This window comes from Pinus tabuliformis, chromosome 2_1 (genome assembly GCF_031772625.1).
Source record: "Pinus tabuliformis cultivar Carrire ecotype Pingquan chromosome 2_1, CPIR1, whole genome shotgun sequence".
Taxonomy (NCBI): Eukaryota; Viridiplantae; Streptophyta; class Pinopsida; order Pinales; family Pinaceae; genus Pinus; species Pinus tabuliformis.
In genome coordinates, this window is record NC_142299.1 from 201,285,775 (window position 1) to 201,305,382 (window position 19,608).

At 39.7% G+C, this 19,608-nt stretch overlaps 2 protein-coding genes across 3 annotated transcripts; both read left to right on the forward strand.

The window, feature by feature from the left end:
- Positions 1 to 1,849: 1,849 nt before the first annotated feature.
- On the forward strand, positions 1,850 to 6,091 carry LOC149199434 (uncharacterized). 2 transcript variants are annotated; one of them, XM_089402429.1, is made up of 4 exons: positions 1,850 to 2,539; positions 2,648 to 3,745; positions 3,881 to 4,228; positions 4,331 to 6,091. In XM_089402429.1, the coding sequence occupies exons 2-4, from the start codon at positions 3,482 to 3,484 to the stop codon at positions 5,702 to 5,704; spliced, it is 1,986 nt and encodes a 661-aa protein (XP_089258555.1). In that variant the 5' UTR covers positions 1,850 to 2,539; positions 2,648 to 3,481; the 3' UTR covers positions 5,705 to 6,091. The 2 variants fall into 2 exon arrangements, with proteins under 2 accessions (XP_089258555.1, XP_089258556.1); XM_089402430.1 differs by lacking the exon at positions 1,850 to 2,539 and having other exon boundaries at positions 2,568 to 3,745.
- LOC149199435 (disease resistance protein Roq1-like) lies at positions 2,041 to 3,014 on the forward strand. The gene is made up of 3 exons (XM_089400572.1): positions 2,041 to 2,262; positions 2,400 to 2,539; positions 2,648 to 3,014. The coding sequence occupies exons 1-3, from the start codon at positions 2,041 to 2,043 to the stop codon at positions 3,012 to 3,014; spliced, it is 729 nt and encodes a 242-aa protein (XP_089256698.1).
- Positions 6,092 to 19,608: the final 13,517 nt, after the last annotated feature.

Genomic DNA, 19,608 nt, shown 5'->3' on the forward strand with positions numbered 1-19,608 from the left:
TGTGACTTAAATGATTCTTTATCATCCCCAAGCAAAGTCACATTTTCAACCCACATGTGTTTCTAGTTTTTATTCAAAAATTCTAATGGTTCACTAACATACACCCCTCTCTCTCTCTCTCTCTCTCGCACACATTTTGCTTACACTTGTCACCACTATCCTCTACCTTGCTCTCCCCCACACACACTCCCAAGATGAGAATTTAGGGTTCCTCCTCAAGCTACGTGGTCCCTTAGAAGTCTCCACATTGGGTATGGAGCCCCTACTCCTAGAGTAGCTTAGTAAGTCTTCCATAATTCCTTCCCACAATTGCTAGTAGTTGGGTGGTTAAAATATCAAACCAGAATTTTAGTACATTGAATTCAGGTAAGGTAGGAAACTTCCTAGATCCCCCTTACAGCTAGCTGTTCCCTGAAGCATTAAGAGTCATGCTGGGTTGTCTCTTCTTTAGTTTTGGCAATATATTTAATAAAAAATAATAATTACATCAAATCAATTTTGTTAAAATACCCACAGTGACCATTCTAGCATTATTTGTCTTAATTACATATCAAAACACAGGGTTTAAAAAGGGGTGTTATATATGTGCTCACCCTTAACTCCATCTTTTTCAACTGTGAGTTTTATTTCCATTTTTATAAGTTCTAGATTTACTATAAGTCTACACTATATTATCATATCTTATGTTAAGACAAACCTAGTTTCCTACAAGGCAATGTCCTAGTTACTTTTTCCTACAAGGCACTCATCTAATTAGTTTCTTGAACTTGATTTGTTACTCTATGTCTTAAATGCTTTGTATGTCCCAGTTTCCCAACTAACAAGTAAGATTAGTATTTTTCCAAACTCTTTAAATAAGGGGATGTTTTGAACCCATTTCTCAAAACTCAGTGGTTTGGTTTTCTCAAGGTAAATCAACCATGTAGCCTCTATCGTTTTGTTCTAACTATGTATTTTATGTTTCAAAATAAAATAGAAATGAAGCTCTTAAAGAATAATAATAATCATAATAATTTATTTAAGTGCAGTTTGTGTGCCCATGTTACTATGAAGCCATATAGTTACCAATCTAGTAATTTTTGTGAAATTTGCATCATAATAACTTATGTTAAACTTAAATGTAATAGGATTATGATAGATGGTATTATGAATTACTATTCATTTTAGAAGAATATGAAAAGTCTCAACTGAATATGAATAGTCATTTAGATTTTAAGAGACCTCTTAAAAGATGAATTTAAATGCCATAATTCATGTACTTACATGTGTATTTATATGAATTATTTTGGGGTGGTTGTATGGGATGGTTGAGTTTGAATTCTCTTGAGGCATTTATTTGTGATATTTTTATTTGTGACAATTAGCTTAAGAATAAGAGAAATTTTAAAGATAAAAACTAATATTAGAATGTAGAAACTTTTAATATGCCAATTCTAAAATACTTAGAATTATTTTAATAAAATATTTAAAATTTTAATAATTTTATATAATCTTTATAAATAAATATACGATCCCACGCGCAATGAGATCAAGATTCGATCCTGTAGACCATTAACAATGTGGACCCCACACGCAAACGAGAAAACATCTTTATATCAATTTCATTGATTTGAATAGATGGGTGTCAAGCTGTAGTCCATAAGATTCACAAGTGGAGAGAACATGCTTTCGAGTTCACCATTTTGTCGCCTTCTGCTTTTTACGCGTATTGGGCTTTCTGGGATGATGCACACGTCTCGGACTCCAGCCTGTCTATGATTACCAATGTGGACCCCACACTCAAAGGTGATAACATTGACACGGTTCTCATGGCCTTCGCAAATAAAATATTTTCCTTATTCTATTACCCTCTGCCTCTACAAGGAGACTTTATGTAATCTCTGCACTCTCCACTTTCTTGCACCTCATAAAGTCGTCATCTCCCTCTGCATTGACCATCCAGAGCTTTTCAGTTCGTATAATCGTCGAACAATCGCCATAGCATACCTAACGCCTGCATCCTCGATCACCCAAACCCCCTGTGAAATCGAAGAAATTGAAATGGAAAATCAGAGATCTTCGGATGGTGCTTCCTCCTCTTCCACCGCTGCTGTTGATAAATACGATGTGTTTATCAACCATCGTGGGGAAGTGAAGAAGAGCTTTGCCGGCCATCTCTACCATGCTCTTCATTTACGTGGATTGAGACAGGATTTGCAGGAAGGACTACCTTTTCCTTCTCAATTAGAAGCTGTTATTAGAAACGCCTCCGTCCACGTTGCCGTCTTTTCACCAAAATATGCAGGCTCATGCGACAGTCTGGGGCTCCAATTATCCCTGTCTTCTACCATATCAACCCCGCTGATCTCAGGTGGACAGATCACAACAAAACTAAAGGTTATGGTCTCAGCTTGCACCAGCTGGAAACGAAGACAACATTGGACCCTCGAACACAAGAAGAGAAGCTACGATATGATCCCGCTACTATTCAGAAGTGGAGAGATGCTCTTTCCTCTGTTGCAGACATAAGTGGGTTTGATCTGGACGACAAGTATGACGGGTAAGACCTCCAAACCCCTCTCTATGTATACACTATATATGATACTTTGCCCTATGCTTTCATTTATTTATTTATTTTATGTTGGTGTTTTTGTGGGAGAATATCTAGTGACGAGGCGCACATGATAGATGAGATCGTTGAATGTGTGGGTAAAATGATTAGAAAACCAGGATTGTATGTGGCCAAACATCCCACTGGTTTAAATGACAAAGTCACAGATTTTGAAGCTACAGTTTTGAAGCAACAGCAGGCTGGAAAAATCCAGGTTGCGGGCATAGTCGGCCTTGGTGGAATGTGGAAGACAACGTTGGCTTTAGAACTCTTCAATAGAATGAGTTCCAAGTACAATAAGTCCTTTTTTTTATCCGATGTCAGAGAAAAGGCTCATAAAACCTCATTACATTCGGTGCAAAAGGAGCTTCTGAGGGGCCTGACTCAGGGCCTGCCTGAAATAGAATTGGATATGAAGGTATAGGGAAGTTTGAAAAGCATCTCAAATCTGCTCATGTCTTGTTAATTTTAGATGACATAGATCATGATGATCAGCTAGAGGCACTTCTACCGGTTAAAGATGTCTTAAGTCCGGATAGCTTTATTTTAATTACATCTCGGTATAAAGATGTGCTGGAAAGGTCAGGAGTGGAAGAGTTGTGCATTTATAAGTTAACAGGCCTTCCCAGACAACACTCGCAACAGCTCTTTTGTTCATTAGCCTTTTGTCAAACCAATCCACTCCATGGATTTGAAGATCTTGTAGATCAGTTTCTTCAAGTATGCGATGGACTGCCTTTAGCTTTGAAAGTGCTTGGGGCACTTCTCTTTGGAAAACCTGAATGTTATTGGGAGGCTAAACTTAATGAATCAAAAGTTCTAGTGAAAGTTTCACCTGATATAAAGAACAGATTAAAAATCAGTTACGACGCCCTCAGCGAACAGGAGCAGATGATCTTTTTAGATATCACCTTTTTCTTCATAGGAGAAAGCAAAACAAGTGCCATAGCAGTTTGGGACGCGTCAGGCTGGAACGGTTTGCTGCGGCTTACAGATTTAGAGGGCAAATGTCTAGTTGAAGTAGATGATAAAAATGTGATACATATGCACGATCAACTGCGAGACATGGGAAGACAGATTGCAGAGGAAGAAACGCCGCGCCGTCTTTGGCGTCCCACCGGGAACATTGATGATTGGTTGCACAACTACTCCTCTGTAAGTCCTCAATCATTCAAACTTTTTAAATAGTTAACCTTTTTCAATTTCTCCATCGTTTTTCACCTTCAAAATATTTAAACTTAACCGTAGCAATCTGTGTACAGTTTCTTAATTCTCCATCCGAATGAACAGGTTTTAAGCAAAGCACGCGGAATTTGGCTGCTCCCTGAGGGGCATAGCACCAAACCAGTGGGGACGAGCTCAAAAGTGTTGGGGAAGCTGCGGGTGATTGAGCCTAGCAATAGGCAGGACAAAAAACGTTATCGTTTTCTTGGTTGTGATGTCATGAATTTTCAACTTGTTGAGACTGAAGGACATCTGTTAGATCGTATATTACGGGTGCATTCGCCAAATCTCTCATGGCTTTCTTGGCGTCATTGTCCCTACACTTGTCTACCATCCTGGATTAATATTGAGAATTTAAGGGTTTTGAAAGTGAAGGGCGCTGTATTGAGAACATTATGGCAAGACATATCGCAGGTAAATCTAAACTTTTTGTCTATGGATATTGCATAAAAGGGTCTTCAATTATTTCTCACGGTTTTCCCATCTTTCTTACACTCGAAATGCTTGATCTTGCAGGCACCTTTGCAGTTGCAGGAATTGGATCTGTCTTGGTGCAGTCGATTGGAGAGGCTGCCAGATTCTTTCGGCAGCTTGTCGAACCTCCATAGCTTGGACCTGGGTTCGTGCCAGAATTTGAAGAGGCTGCCAGATTCTTTCGGCAGCTTGTCGAACCTCCACAGCTTGGACCTGAGTGCGTGCTACAAATTGGAGAGGCTGCCAGATTCTTTCGGCAGCTTGTCGAACCTCCGCAGCTTGGACCTGCATTCGTCCAACAAATTGGAGAGGCTGCCAGATTCTTTCGGCAGCTTGTCGAACCTCCGCAGCTTGGACCTGCATTCGTCCAACAAATTGGAGAGGCTGCCAGATTCTTTCGGCAGCTTGTCGAACCTCCGCAGCTTGGACCTGCGTTGGTGCGAGAAATTGGAGAGGCTGCCAGATTCTTTCGGCAGGTTGTCGAACCTCCGCAGCTTGGACCTGCTTTGGTGCTACAAATTGGAGAGGCTGCCAGATTCTTTCGGCAGGTTGTCGAACCTCCACAGCTTGGACCTGCATTCGTACAAGAAATTGGAGAGGCTGCCAGATTCTTTCGGCAGCTTGTCGAACCTCCACAGCTTGGACCTGAGATCGTGCGAGAAATTGGAGAGTCTGCAAGATTCTTTCGGCAGCTTGTCGAACCTCCACAGCTTGGACCTGGGCTGGTGCAGAAAATTGGAGAGGCTGCCAGAGTCTTTCGGCAGCTTGTCGAACCTCCCCAGCTTGAACCTGCGTTGGTGCGAGAAATTGGAGAGGCTGCCAGAGTCTTTCGGCAGCTTGTCGAACCTCCACAGCTTGGACCTGCTTTTTTGCGAGAAATTGGAGAGGCTGCCAGATTCTTTCGGCAGCTTGTCGAACCTCCACAGGTTGGACCTGGGTTATTGCGAGAAATTGGAGAGTCTGCCAGATTCTTTCGGCAGCTTGTCGAACCTCCACAGCTTGGACCTGGGTTGGTGCCAGAAATTGGAGAGGCTGCCAGATTCTTTCGGCAGCTTGTCGAACCTCCACAGCTTGGACCTGGATTGGTGCCAGAAATTGGAGAGGCTGCCAGATTCTTTCTGCAGCTTGTCGAACCTCCACAGCTTGGACCTGTCTGAGTGCTCTCAATTGGAGAGGCTGCCAGATTCTTTCGGCAGCTTGTCGAACCTCCACAGCTTGAACCTGAGATCGTGCGAGAAATTGGAGAGGCTGCCAGATTCTTTCGGCAGCTTGTCGAACCTCCACAGCTTGGACCTGGGTTGTTGCCAGGAATTGGAGAGGCTGCCAGATTCTTTCGGCAGCTTGTCGAACCTCCACAGCTTGGACCTGGGTTGGTGCCAGAAATTGGAGAGTCTGCCAGATTCTTTCGGGAATTGAAGAAGCCTTGGATATTTTAATGCTTCCTGTTGTGCTAATTTAACAATCTCAAGCGAAGCATTTGGAAATATAAGAACCCTCGAGCATATAGATCTTTCCGGCTGTGAAAAAGTTAGTATGGCCCTCGCAACTGGGGCATCGAATGTCCCTGAAAGTAGTGAAGTTGACCGGCACAAATTTGAAGAATGAATTGGTGGACAGGGTGATTGCTGAACTCCCCAGTGATTTAGAAGTTCTGTGGATAGGACACCCTTTGCTGGAGACGGTGATGCCTTCGCTGGGTCACTTACGGAAGTTGAAGGAATTGCTTCTCCAGTGTGTTAATCTGAAAAGTAATTGTTCTTTTTAATCTGAGAAGTAAAGCAGTGTAGTAAATGTTCTTTTAAATGATTATATTTTTATTAAATATGGCAATTATTTATATGCTTTTAATTTTAAATATTAAGATTATAACATTAACCATATTTTTTCTAATTAAAATATTAATTAAAATAATACATTTTAAATTAAATTGATTTCTTTAGAGTTTTTAAAAAAAACTTGTTTTCTCATATTTAAAACTTTTAAAAATAAATATGAAATTAGTGTAATTTAAATAATAATTATATATAATTATAAATATAAATACTTATTTAGTTTATTAGTATTTTTTTAAATTTAAAATTAAACATTTTTTATATTATATTTCGTAAAAAAAATAAAAATATTTATATTAATAAAAATATTTATTAGAGAAAAAAAGTTAACAAATATAAATAAAAATTACACATATTCTTCAATATTTTTTTAATAAATAAATATAATTATACATTAATTTTTTTTAATTTAAAAGTTTTTAATTATATTCCCTAAAAAAATTAGAAATATTTATGAAAAAGGCCTATGAAAAATTAAATATATATTTTAATTAGTGATGATGATGATGATGGTTAACGTCCACTCAGACCAAACTTTGGTCTATCGGATCTAAAGAAACAAATTATTTAGTTTGATTTAAGATTTTATTTCTATGCTCAAAAAGCTTGGAGAGAAGCCTCCCAAGCTCACTATAATTTTGACATCGTAAAAGGCTAGGAAGGTCAGTATTGCGACAAAGATTATGAAACTGAGATTTAATGTGGTTGTACGCGGGGCACCCTAAGAGGAAGTGGTTTTCATCCTCAATGTTCCTATTATCACAGAGATGACAAATTCTTTCCGTCCATGGTGTTTTAGGAACTGTCCAATGACTTGTTTCACTATGGAGCTCATGAGAGTTCGTTCTAAACTTTGCTAAATTAATTTTCTTCTTTGAGCTAGCTAAAATAGAGAGATAATTTTGATCTTCTAGAGTGGGGTTGATGACCTTCTTATAATAACTCAATTTTCTTTTAGCCGCTAAATCTTTCTCACACCGCATTTTTTCTTTGAACTTAGAAGTAACAATATTTTTAATGTTATTAATGTTTTGCAGTGCATTGTTCTTGTTGATCTCCCAATGGTTTATCCAGGCCCTCGTGTCTTTATACCACCCCCGTTTGAGCCTTAGATGGTTTTGGCTGGAATTTAAAGCTAGCTTGGGAAGTCTATGATCTCCTATGTTATTGAGCTTGTGCTTGTACAACAGAAGCCTAGTCATAGCTAGGCTTTCGATAGGGGAAAGACTTACTTCTATAAGGAAAATAGGGTAGGGTGTATTGCTTTTAATTTTCAGGTTATATGTTATAAAGCGCTTCTAGATTTGCTCAATCTTTCTCCAGGATTCTCTAGAGATGCTGCAACCCCAAACCTCACATCCATATAAGATAATAGGAGTGACTAAAGTTTCAAAGAGGAACTTCTTTTTATCCCACATTACGAGGTTTGCCATTTTACAATTATTTTCAAGACCAAAGTAAGCTTTCCACCCCCCATTAATCCTTTTCTCAATGCTATAGTTCCAGTTGAGCTTGTGATGAATATCAATTCCTAGGTACTTGTAAGAATATACTTCCTCCAAGTTATTATTGTCATACATAAAATTAGCGTAGGTGTCCTTCTTGGATTTGATAATCATAACTTTTGTTTTGTCAGTGTTAACAGTCATACCTATGGTAGAGCAGAAATCCTTAAGAAGCCTGAGCTGCTTATCAAGATCAGATGGACACCTTGCGAGGAGAACAATATCATCAGCATAGAGAAGAATGATGATGACTAGCCTAGCTAAGATCGTGCCAGCACATCCTGCTTCCTCTAAATAACCTTCGAGCTTGTCAATGTAAATGCCAAATAGGGTAGGGGAGAGGGGGCAACCTTGTTTAACTCCAATATTACACTTAATATCTTTTGACCACCCCTCATTGCTTTCTAGCTTGGCAATTACATTCTCGTATAATCTAATAGCAACATCTCTCAACTCAAAAGGAACCTTTAGCTCTTCTAATCTATTCCAAAGGTTGTTTCTAGGAACCATATCAAAAGCCTTTCTAAATTCCACAAAGCAACAAAAGAGATTGGATTTATCATTACGACATTCCTCCACAATGATTCTAAGCATAACGAGGTGGTCTGTTGTTGAGTGATGCCTTCTAAAACCCGCTTGGCCTTTAGCCTGCTTATCTTCACTTTCAAGCCATATGCTCAACTTCTTTTCCAAAATACTACCATATAACTTAGCTAAGAGAGGGTTGATCATAATTGTCCGATAATTAAAGGGGTTATTTGTATCCCCAATTTTAAAAATAGGGATAATGAGGCTCTCAGTCCATAACTTAAGGAACCCTTGCTTGACTACTTGATTGAAAAGCTTGTGGATGTGTGGGATGAGAACAGGGCCTCCAATTTTAAGATTTCTGCCTGGTAACCTTCAATGTCCTTAGCTTTCCCATTAGCCAGGCGTTTAACCCCAAAATCAATGTCTTCTAGAGAGAAGACTTCTTTTGTTGTGGGCAGGGTTTCAAAGTTATTCATGATATTTGGAGATTCATAGAGCTTTTTAAGATAGGAATTCCAATCGTGTAAAGCAATTTTATTATTATCTTTAGATTTCCTAGTCAGGATCTGCCTCCAAAATTTCTTAGGAGCTACCTTAGAGAGGTGTAAGAGATTCTCTTGTCTTTTACGAATGTACTGCCTCTTTTTTCTTTTAGTTAGGGCTTTGTATATTTTTATCTGGTCCATTTTAAGAGATTCATCAACAACTTCCTTAATAGCTCTCCTCGCATTTTTACAGTCTTTGTCATACCATGGGTTGGTTTTGCTATTTCTTTTATTATTTGAAACTTCAATTGAGAACTTATTAATAGAATATGAGAGGGTTGTAGTAAAATTATGGTAGAGGTCTTCTATGTTGCCTATGCTAGATAAAGGAAGCAAATTAGTTTTTAATTCTTTTAGAAAGAGATCGTTTTTATTTCTATCAAATATTAAATTCTTTTGGCTATAAGTATTATTTTCTATGGGATCCCTATGCATGACAAAGTTGAGAGTTATAAGTAAAGGCCTATGATCAGAGTCAGGCTCGTGGTCGTTTAAGATGTCAAGATTTATTATTTCGTTGTATAAAGGGAGATCGGAAATAACATAGTCTACCACGCTACTACCAAGCCCATGGATGCAAGTCATCTGGCTAGAATTGGGCCACTTCTTTAGACCATTGCAAATTATGAGATCCTAAGCACTACAAAGCTTGACTAGCTCCGACTAGTATAAACATATGTTTTCCTTATTTGCAACAAAAATGTATTATAAATTTGGATAATTTATTAACTTAATTATATCAATTAATAAATATTTTTTAATAAATAAATATAAATATACATTATAGATATATATTTTTTTAATTTAAATATTTTTTACATTATATTCCCCAAAAAATTATAAATATTTATAAAAAAAACCTTTCAAAAAAAATAAACATATATGTTGATGTTTGCAACAAAAATGTATTATAAATTTGGATAATTTATTAATTTAATTATGTCAATTAAAGAGTATATTAACACAAGAAAGAAAGCCAATTGAGCTATTTCAAAGGGTTATATAGGCATTGAATTAATTTTATTATTAATATGTTTTTAAATGTTATATATCAATTCGATATTAAACATTAAGAAATTATTAATTCTTTAGAAGTCAACTATTAATAAAATATGCTCTCTCTCTCTCTCTCAATATGCATATTGAAATATTTTATTTATAACCCACTTTAAATTTTTTTCCATATTAAGTGGTGAAGAAATTGCATATTCTTTTTTGTTATTACTATTATTTAATTTTTTAATGTAAATACTATTTTATTATTTTTAAATGTAACATTAAGAGACGTCTCCGCTATACTAGGATGTAGAGTGTCTCTCGACCCAATTAGAGATGAGAGAGAGGAAAGGTATCTTCTAGGGTTGGTCTCTTGATTGGTTACTATATGTTTTTCATTTAGCATTGAGATATCATAAACAATTTTGTGTATGATGTCTTGTTGTAGAATATTGCGTTAGTTAGCATTTCTTTTACCATCTAGTAAACATAAGTAGTCTGGTATAGTTGTGTTTCTAAACTCTTAAAAAAGGATGGGCCTTGAAACCACACTTCTATTTCCTTTTAAATATATTTTCCAATCATCTAATGTTTTTCCTCAACTCTTTGATCCAATTATACTGATGGAGCTTTTGTAAACTCGAGGACCTTCGAATAGAATAACTCTTTTGTTGCTAAGATTTCCCTTCAACTTACGATGTATAATTTGAATGCCACTAAGCATAATTCTTCTCAAGGGAGATCATGAACCTCTTGTTTTGGCCTGCTTTGCCTATGTAAGTCCACTTTGTCATTATGCCTTCATGTAGACATTAGTGTCAAAGGAATTTGACTCAAAAGACCAAGATGGAGTAGGTTATCCCCTCTATAATTTGACTTAGAACACTAAGTTGGAGTAGGATATCCATTAGTGTCAAAGGAATTTGACTCGAAAGACCAAGATGGAGTAGGTTATCACCTCTATAATTTGACTTAGAAGACTAAGTTGGAGTAGGGTATCCCTTCTATTATCTAGAGTAGAAAAATGGTCGCTATCACCTCTCCATAAGAGCCTCAAATCCAACTCCTTACCCAAGCTCCCCAACCAAGAACCATTTGGTGCTCGATTTGGTTGGCTATGAATCACACCTCTCATGTTTAGTGGCTTGATACCACCAAACACCTAGAGAACCTAGATTAGGTTGAGAAATTTACCATGATTCAAAGTATGCTTAAAGAATATTGAATGTAAATCATCTTCCGGATTCATCTCACATTAGGTTTTTGTTATGATCAACGTTTCGAACCAGCAACGTTTCGAACCACCGTTGCTAGTTCGAAACATTGATCATAACAAAAACCTAATGTGAGAAGAATCCAGAAGATGATTTACACAAGTATGAAGATCACAAAAACCTGAAATATGGAATATCGAATGGTCAATATTATTTTTGTACCCTGGATCCTTTATTGAATATCATTCATAGGAAATGATTAATTCTCTTGGTACCTCTCTATATCACCACCTTTGTTGTTTTTCCCCATTACTGGAACCTAGGTTAGGGTCTTAGAATCACTAACACTACCAATCCAAATACAACAACAAACTACTTTTCACAGCGGAATACAAACAAGAGTAAATCAACACGTGCACAAATATAAACAACCTTTTTACAATTTTCAACAAGCCTACTTTGTTATATTAACAAACTGTAATATAACTATCTAGGGCCCCCGTACCAAGGATACTGACCCTCATACATCCACTAGTACAAGAATACAGGAACAAGATACACTAATGGTCTAAATGATGTAATGCACAATCCTAGCTCCTCTTGTCTTATCCTGAACACAACTACGAGTCCTTTTGCTCCCAATTTGTAGCACTACCTCTATTAATGGTTGTTGGCTTGTTGGGACCTCACCCAGGTTCAAAGTTAATTTAGCCAAACAAATCCTATTACTACTGGCCCTTTCGACAATAGTCCGCGGAGCGCGGACTGAGGTCTCACCCGAAGTAGTATGGGAGGGTGCTACAACCAGGTTTCTACACCCTAGAGATGTCTGATGAGTTCGACTAGTCCGCAGTTTGACCCTGTGCGCAGGTTGCTTCTCGCACTTTCTCTTTCCTCTCAACTTGATATCCTGCCTTCGCGCAACCCTACTCAAGGGTTGAGCGTCGCGTTCTGCGTTATTACCCAAGACCTTACTTGTATTCCAATGTTAGTTAATTATCTTTGCCTACTTGAGGGCTTTAAGTTATACTTAACAACATAAACCATTCATACAGGTGCACGCAGTAAATAAACAGTGTATTTGCAAATTATATCAATCATGCATTAACCCAAGAACAGATACACAGAATTATAACAAAACTTCTCTTTATTGATTCCTTCCATGGTTACAAACTCGACTCGCCCTACGCACTCAGCTGCAGGGGTCCGCACACTAAGTTGCGAATTACTAGGTCTCTGCGTACTCAGCTGCAGAGCATTCTCCTACTCTACGACCCAAAGACACACTTTAACCTGCGACCCAATCACTTAGACTTTCTCATGCTTCTCTTCTATTCCCTATTCTCCATTTTTTCCTTCTTACACTTAGAGCCTCGCTCTATTTATACAATCCCATGGTCTACGGACCATGGGTAGGTCTATCCAGTCGACATTACATTACAAAAATAGGGTGGACAACCTTGTGACTCTATCATACTTTCATGCCCTGCGCCCACAATTCGCGGAGCTTTACAACAAGATTCGGTCAAAACTTGGGCTTTAAGCCCCAAAATATGCCTTGGGGGGATTCCATGCCCAACAGGCCCTCAACACAAACATTGTGACTTGCCCTTGAGTCACTCTATCAGTGCAGCGATCTTTGTGTGGAGGCCCTCCAACTGTTCTCGAACTGTGCAGAGGTCAGTAGCGCACTGAGCTGCTGCTTGCTGGATCTGTTGCATACGTTGTTCTGAGACCTTTGTATCAGAAGTGCTTCTCTGCGTCTGTGCCAGTATCCCCTGAATTTTTTATAGTCCCGCGCCTTTGTCCGGATCCTTGGAGTGTGAAGACTGTGCGTCTATTGGCTAGTTAGATAATCGGACCACCCGTGTAGGGATTCAAGCGACTGCCATTCACTTTGCCTGGGAAAGGTTCTCTATTTAGTTTGACTAGTTAGATCGTGCCTCCATCTGTGACCTCCTTAACAATGTATGGTCCCAGACAATGCATTCTAAACTTTCCCAAGAATATATCAAACTTATTGTTATACAACAATACTAAATCATTTACCTTGAAGGTGCGCAATTTAATATGGCTATCGTGTTAGGCCTTCTCATGTTACTTTTGTAGCTGTTATTGAAAGCCAGCCAGGAACCGTTCCTCCTCAAGTTCTTCCAATTGTGCGAGCCTTTCTTCCAAGGCTTCACGGTCCATCATACCTGTGAACGCTGCTATGCATAGACTAGGTACAATATACTCCATTGGCATGACAGCTTCCATGCCATAAACTAACCGGAAAGGTGTTTGTCCCGTCAGTTTCTTGCACGTTTTCCTATAAGCCCATAGTACTGTAGGTACGCACAGGTTCCAATCGCTTCACTGCACGTTGCATACTTTGGTTAGCGCAGTCTCCAGTATTTTGTTGAATGCTTCTACTATCCCATTGTCTTGTGGGTGATACGGTGTGATTTTATGATGATACACTTGGAACTCTTTTGTGAGCGCGCTGATGGTTTCGTTCAGGAAATGTGTACCACGATAACTCAATAAAATTTTCAGACAGTCAAATCGAGTCAACACATGTTCAAACAAAAACTTTGCAGCCATAGTGGTCATTCAGTGTTTGACCGGCTGCGCTTCCGCCCAACGAGTCAGGTATTCCGTTGCAATGATGATGTATCACGCGTCTGTTTTTCCCTAAGGTTTGATAGGTCCTACAAAGTTGATTGCCCACTTTACGAAGGGTTGCAGTGTCATTTGTGGATTCAAATACATCTCATCCCTCTACGATGGTTTATTGATCCTTTGGCATATGTCGCAAGCCTTATAGTGTGATTTTGAATCCTGATGAAGGGTTGGCCACCACAACCCTGCACAGAGAATATTTTGTGCAGTCCCTCGTCTTGCATAGTGTCCAATTGCAGCACCCCCATGTGCTTCCCCGAGGATCTGACTTCGTTCAAATTCAGGTACGTACCTTCGCAATATCTAATCATTTCCCATTTTGTATAGGTGACCCGCGATGACAGAAAAATGCGCTGCATGCACCACCAATTCCTTCTTCTTTTGGATGGAGTATTCCTTCAGCGCAGTCCCTGTCGTCAGAAAGTGGATTATATCTTCAAAGTGTCCATCCACGATGCACACAACAAAGAGTTGTGCGTTAGGTAAACCTTCCTCCAAACTAGTAGGTTCCTCACCCGTCTTAATACGTGACAAGTGATCTGGTCCTGCATTCAGGCGTCTAGGTTTTACCATGACCTCAAAGTCATATTCTTGGAACAATAAGAGCCACCTACATATGTGCCCCCTAACACAGGCTTATTGACCAAGTATTTTAGCATGAAATGGTCTGTATACATCTTGAAATGTCCTCCTAGGAAATAGTGCTAGTATTTTTGGAGTGCGTACAGCATAGCCAATCCCTTGCGCTCAGTTGTGGAATAGTTCTTTTTCGCTTTGGACAACCTGTGACTTGCAAATGTGATAGGGTGATCTAAGCCCTCTCAGTCCTCTTATGTGAGCACCGCTCCCAACACTATACATGACGCATCAACATGGACATGAAACTCCACATCTGTTACACTAAAAAATGTCACCATGACTATTTACAGTTAGTATGGCTCAATCAACAGTCATGCTACCCTCTTAGGCAAGTCTTATGCCTCTGCTATCCATCTCAAACTCAAAGAAGAGAGAAAGTCTTGTAAAAAAATGTGTTTATCTCTGGGGACGCAGATTCTCTCAAGCCTTACCTGCGGGGACGCTCACAATGTTCACAAAGGCTGCGTCCTTGGACGCTCTGTATGTTAAGGGACAGGTGCGTCCTTCTGTAAAAGGAAAAATGCGCAAGTTTCATCTTAAAAAAGTTACTTGTGGTTACTTCTAGAACTTTCTAGAGGTCGGTTTGATGAAATGGATGCACCTCCAGTTGGTTCATGTATCCCTATTAAGGAGGAACTTATCCCATCAATAAGGGAGCTATCCCACCCAAAGAGGGGGATTATCCCATTGATGGTGGACCTGAATAACCTCTTTACAGCACTATAAATAAAGGCATTGAGCCAGAAGGAGGAGAGGTTGAAGCTATACATTTTCTTTGGGTAAATGCTGCAGGAATTAGGACTCCCATTTAGAACCTTGTGAGGAGAGATTGTCTTTGCTTGATTCTACTTGGAAGTGGGTGAGCTTTGTCAAAGTAGAGGAAAACCCTTGATGGACCCTGGGAGGAACTTGCACAACACCAAGGCCAGGTTGTAAGAGTTTCTTTGTTTCGTTATTAATACAAACTGGTTTATTTTTCTCAATAGCTTGTGTTAATGAGTTATTTCATGTGTTCCTTGGTCTGCATGTTGAATATATGTTTTATTATATGAAATGCAAGTGCTTGGTAATTGTTTGATTGTTTGTGGTTGCAGGAATTGATGTGAAGGAGGAGCTCATCCGGATCGGCAAGGACGGACTACAACAACAGCGTTTTGGAATAAGGTAAGCCTAAACACTTGTAGTTTTCATGTTTTAAAAGGTGTATTTAGAGAAAGATTACTCCATTTTGTCTTGTTTGTCGCTAGAAAGTTTAGACTCCTAGGGAGGTCAGTTGTGTCCGCACAAACGAATTTTCCGCCACGACAACATCCCATTTTGGGAAGACCAGGATTGGAGCGGAGGCCAATTTCTCTTTTAGGACATCCAGGCTCTTCATGCAATCATCATTCCAGCAGAAAGTGACATCTTTTTTTAATAGTTTATCCATTGGTGCAGTGATCTGGGCATATCTTTTGATGAACTTCCTATAGTACCCTGTATGTCCCAAGGTAGCGCGTAACTGTTTAACACTTCGTGGTGCTCTCAAATTCAGAATTACTGCAATATTCGCAGGATCTACCATTAGTCCCTGTTTGCAGACCACATGTCCTAGTAAGTTCCCAAAGGGAACGAGGAATGTACCCTTCTTAAGGTTCAGCGCAATTTGGTGTCATCGGCAAGTATCCAGCATCAAGCTAAGCTCACTACATGGTGCTTAACCAATCCAAATACAATCCAAGCATCTAGATAGACCTCTGAGAATTTGTGGATATATTCTTTGAAGGCGGCTACAACTATGCCCGAAAAGATGGCTAGCGCATTCTTTAACCCAAACGGCATGACGGTGTATTAAAAGCAGCCCCACTCCATCGTGAAGGTGGTCTTGCTCCTATCTTCTGGCACGATTTTGATCTGGTGGTACCCTGAGAACCCATCGGTGAAGAATATGCTTCTTGTCCATCGAAATTTTCCAATACTTCATCTGTGAACGGGGCCGGGAATGGGTCGTGTACACAAGCGTCATTCAACTTCCTGAGGTCCACGCATATTCTTATCTCGCCCTTCTGCTTTTTCTCCTGTACTACCATAGGGCTTACCCAGTTGGATTCTTCCATTGGCTCAATAATTCCAGCTGCGAGCATTTTGTCTAGTTCTACGCAAACCTTTTCCTTGTACTTCGGATTCAAGCAGTAAGGCCTCTACTTAACCGGCTTCGCGTCGAGTTTGAGGGTGATCTTCATCATCCCTAAATCACCAACGATCCCCTTTAAGTTCGTAATCTTGGTCAGGAATAAGTCTTGGTACTCGCGGAGTAACTCAGCGACCTTATCCACTGTGGCATCATCCCAATAGTCGTCGAGCATTGCATACTTCGGTTCGGCCTCCATCCCAATGTTTACCTGCGTCATTTTTACCGGCGCGGTGATGTCAAGATCTTCAATCAATGGTCCTTGAATCTCACGATAGCCTTCATTTTTTGGAATGTTAACTTTTCGTGGATCTTCAACGTCTTCCTCGATGTTTACGTTGTAACAATCTAGCGCACAGCTTAGCTAGGTCGCCCATTTCGGCTGACGCACTTCCATTGGCTCCTGAGGTATTTTGAAGATAGCTTCTTTTACTGCTTGTAGCGCATCATCAATAGAATCCCACCAAAGATCCTCAAACGTGAAGGTTAACAGGAATCCTTCGCACAGGATATTCCATTCGCTCGTGCCATGGCGGAGCTCCGTTTCTATATACCAATTCATGGGTATAATATCCAGGGTATGACAGAATATGTGCACCCACTCAGGTTGTGACTCTTCCCTGTAGACTTTGGTCCATTTTGTGAGGTGTGCATGTGGATCATCCTGTCCGTCATATTTGTCTGTTAACTGCATCTGAGGCTTCCCAAACCGCATGCGTATCATCCTTCTACATTCGTGCCAGTCCTCAAAACTTCTTTGGTGCGTACCCCACCATCATGTGAGCATAGCGCACAGTACCCATTTCAGAGCATCGAAACGCTATTGTTCTGGTACTTCTCTTTCAAATTTGTTCAAGAAATCATCCACCTCGCTCAGCCAATCATACGTAGGCAGATCTCTTACCTTTGTTGCCATGCAACACAGTGACCTTGTCATCATGTAACAGTTGAGCGTGGTTACCTCGTGTAACCGATTCTGCCATCATTCTATCTCTTCATCAGAATCTGATGTGCAGGAGCTTTCAGGCTCCCATGATATTCGACCATCCACAGTTGGATTTACCCAATCTTGCTCTTGCGCGGTTATCTTGTAGATGCAGTCTAGATCATCATTGCTATAAATGCGAGTTGCCTCTCAAGAATTCCAAAGTCCATAGGGCATCTGAAGCACCTGGAAAGGATCGTCATTCATTCTTCCTTCCTTGCTAAATTTTCAGAAGAATTCGGTCATCTGAACTCCTTGAGGGCCTTGGTGTTACGCACGCCTTCATTGAAATCATTACCAAACTCTTTTGGTAAAACGAGGAACCTCCATCACATGTATTTGTGCTTTCAATTGGAGAGGCTGCTAGATTCCTTAGGCAACTTGATGAACCTCCACAGCTTGGACCTGCAAGATTGCCATAAATTGGAGAGGCTGCCAGATTCCTTCCACAGCTTGTCAAACCTCCACAGCTTGGACCTGAGTGGGTGCAGAAAATTGGAGACGCTGCCAAATTCCTTCGGCAGCTTGAGGAACCTCTACCACATAGAACTGCATGGACCTACATGGGTGTGAGAAATTGGAGAGGCTGCCAGATTCCTTTGGCAGCTTAAGGAACCTCTACCACATAGACTTGCATGGGTGCGAGCAATTAGGGAGGTTTCCAAATTCCTTCGGCAACTTGAGGAACCTCTATCACATAGACCTACATGAGTGCTATCAATTGGAGAGGCTGTCATATTCCTTTGGCAGCTTGTCGAACCTGTTAGTGCCTAAATCTACCTCAGGCTGAGAAAGGCAGGTCTAGGGTAACATCAAACCACGCTTAACCTGGTAGCTAGCCCTACCAGGTCGAGAGAGGGCTTTCTCCTTGTCAATCTCAATGAAAATTTATCAAGGAAGGCTTGAGATGACTGATATAAAAAATAATTTTAGGCTAGGTATGTTTGCTCAGAGAATTTTGATTGATTTAAATGGTTGGTTGCTAGATCAGATGGGGAAGGCAGCTTTGGGTCGGAGAAATCAACACAGATTTGCAGAGGTTTCTATGGGGTGAGGTAGGCAAGTGTTTTAGCACTTTGAAATGAGTGTAATGGTGAGTCTAAAGACTGGTGAGGAGTTGGAGAGGGAATGAAAATGTCATGAGTCCTCTTCAAACAATAGAAAACATGTAAAACTAAATAAACCCCAAGGCAGAGCACTGAAACATCAATGAATTCTACCTTTTACACTTGATTCATTTAGTTATGCAGAATAAGAGAGATGATGGCACACATAAACATAAGATCAACTGAATAACTGAGAAGGAAACTATGCTAATTCACATTACCACAAGAATCCCACAAAATGCTGCAAAACCTTGGTTTATTTCCTTGCCAAACTGCAGAAGTGATGTACAATAGTGCTCAATGCATCCACAAGAGTCCAACCTTGACAAATGACTAAGAAAGTACAAGATATAGGCATAAAACTACCTATGCTAGCCATCAGGGGTCGAATCCATGAGTCAAGGAGTTGTTTCAACAAGATCTAAATAAGGAACTGAAAAATAGGCAGTGGAACAGCTTGCCTCTAAAACTATGGAAACTGATTCATTCATCCTCAAACAAACTCTAACTGATGTATCTACCTCCTTAGGTCATTTTTCATCATTTTTACATCATGATACATCAAGTTACATAATATTAAATAATGAATTTATCAAAGAGAGAAGAAAAAGTCAAACTGGTAGAAAACTAGGTGAAATTATGAGCAAACAGGCAAAACTAGCAAATTTTTCTCCTATGCGTAGCGCCACTGATTCTATGTGTAGCACTTTTTCCAGGCCAATTTTGGAAGGCTTCCCAAAGTCCAAATCAGGTGCAGAATAGCTCATTGGAAAGCTTGGTGAGTCTAATTTCTAGGACAACTTGAATTTTTTTGATTTAGAGTCCATTTGATCCTCCAAAAATGAAATCTCCCAAGACTACTTCCTGTGTGGCAAAAAAGTGGCAGAAAGGGCACTTTTTGGGTGTTTTTGGCACTTTTGGAGGTCCAGAACTTGTCAAAATTTCTTGGCCATTTCTGCGCAGGCATAACTTTTCATGCTGATTCCAAAAATGCAAACCATTTTTGCAAATGTATGCCCCCAACAAAAGCGTAGCGCCGGTGGCGCTACGCACCTGTTGAAAAAACTTGTTTTTTGCATTAAAAATTTCAAAAATGACAAAAATTGCTCCAAATTTCTTGAAATTTGGCATGA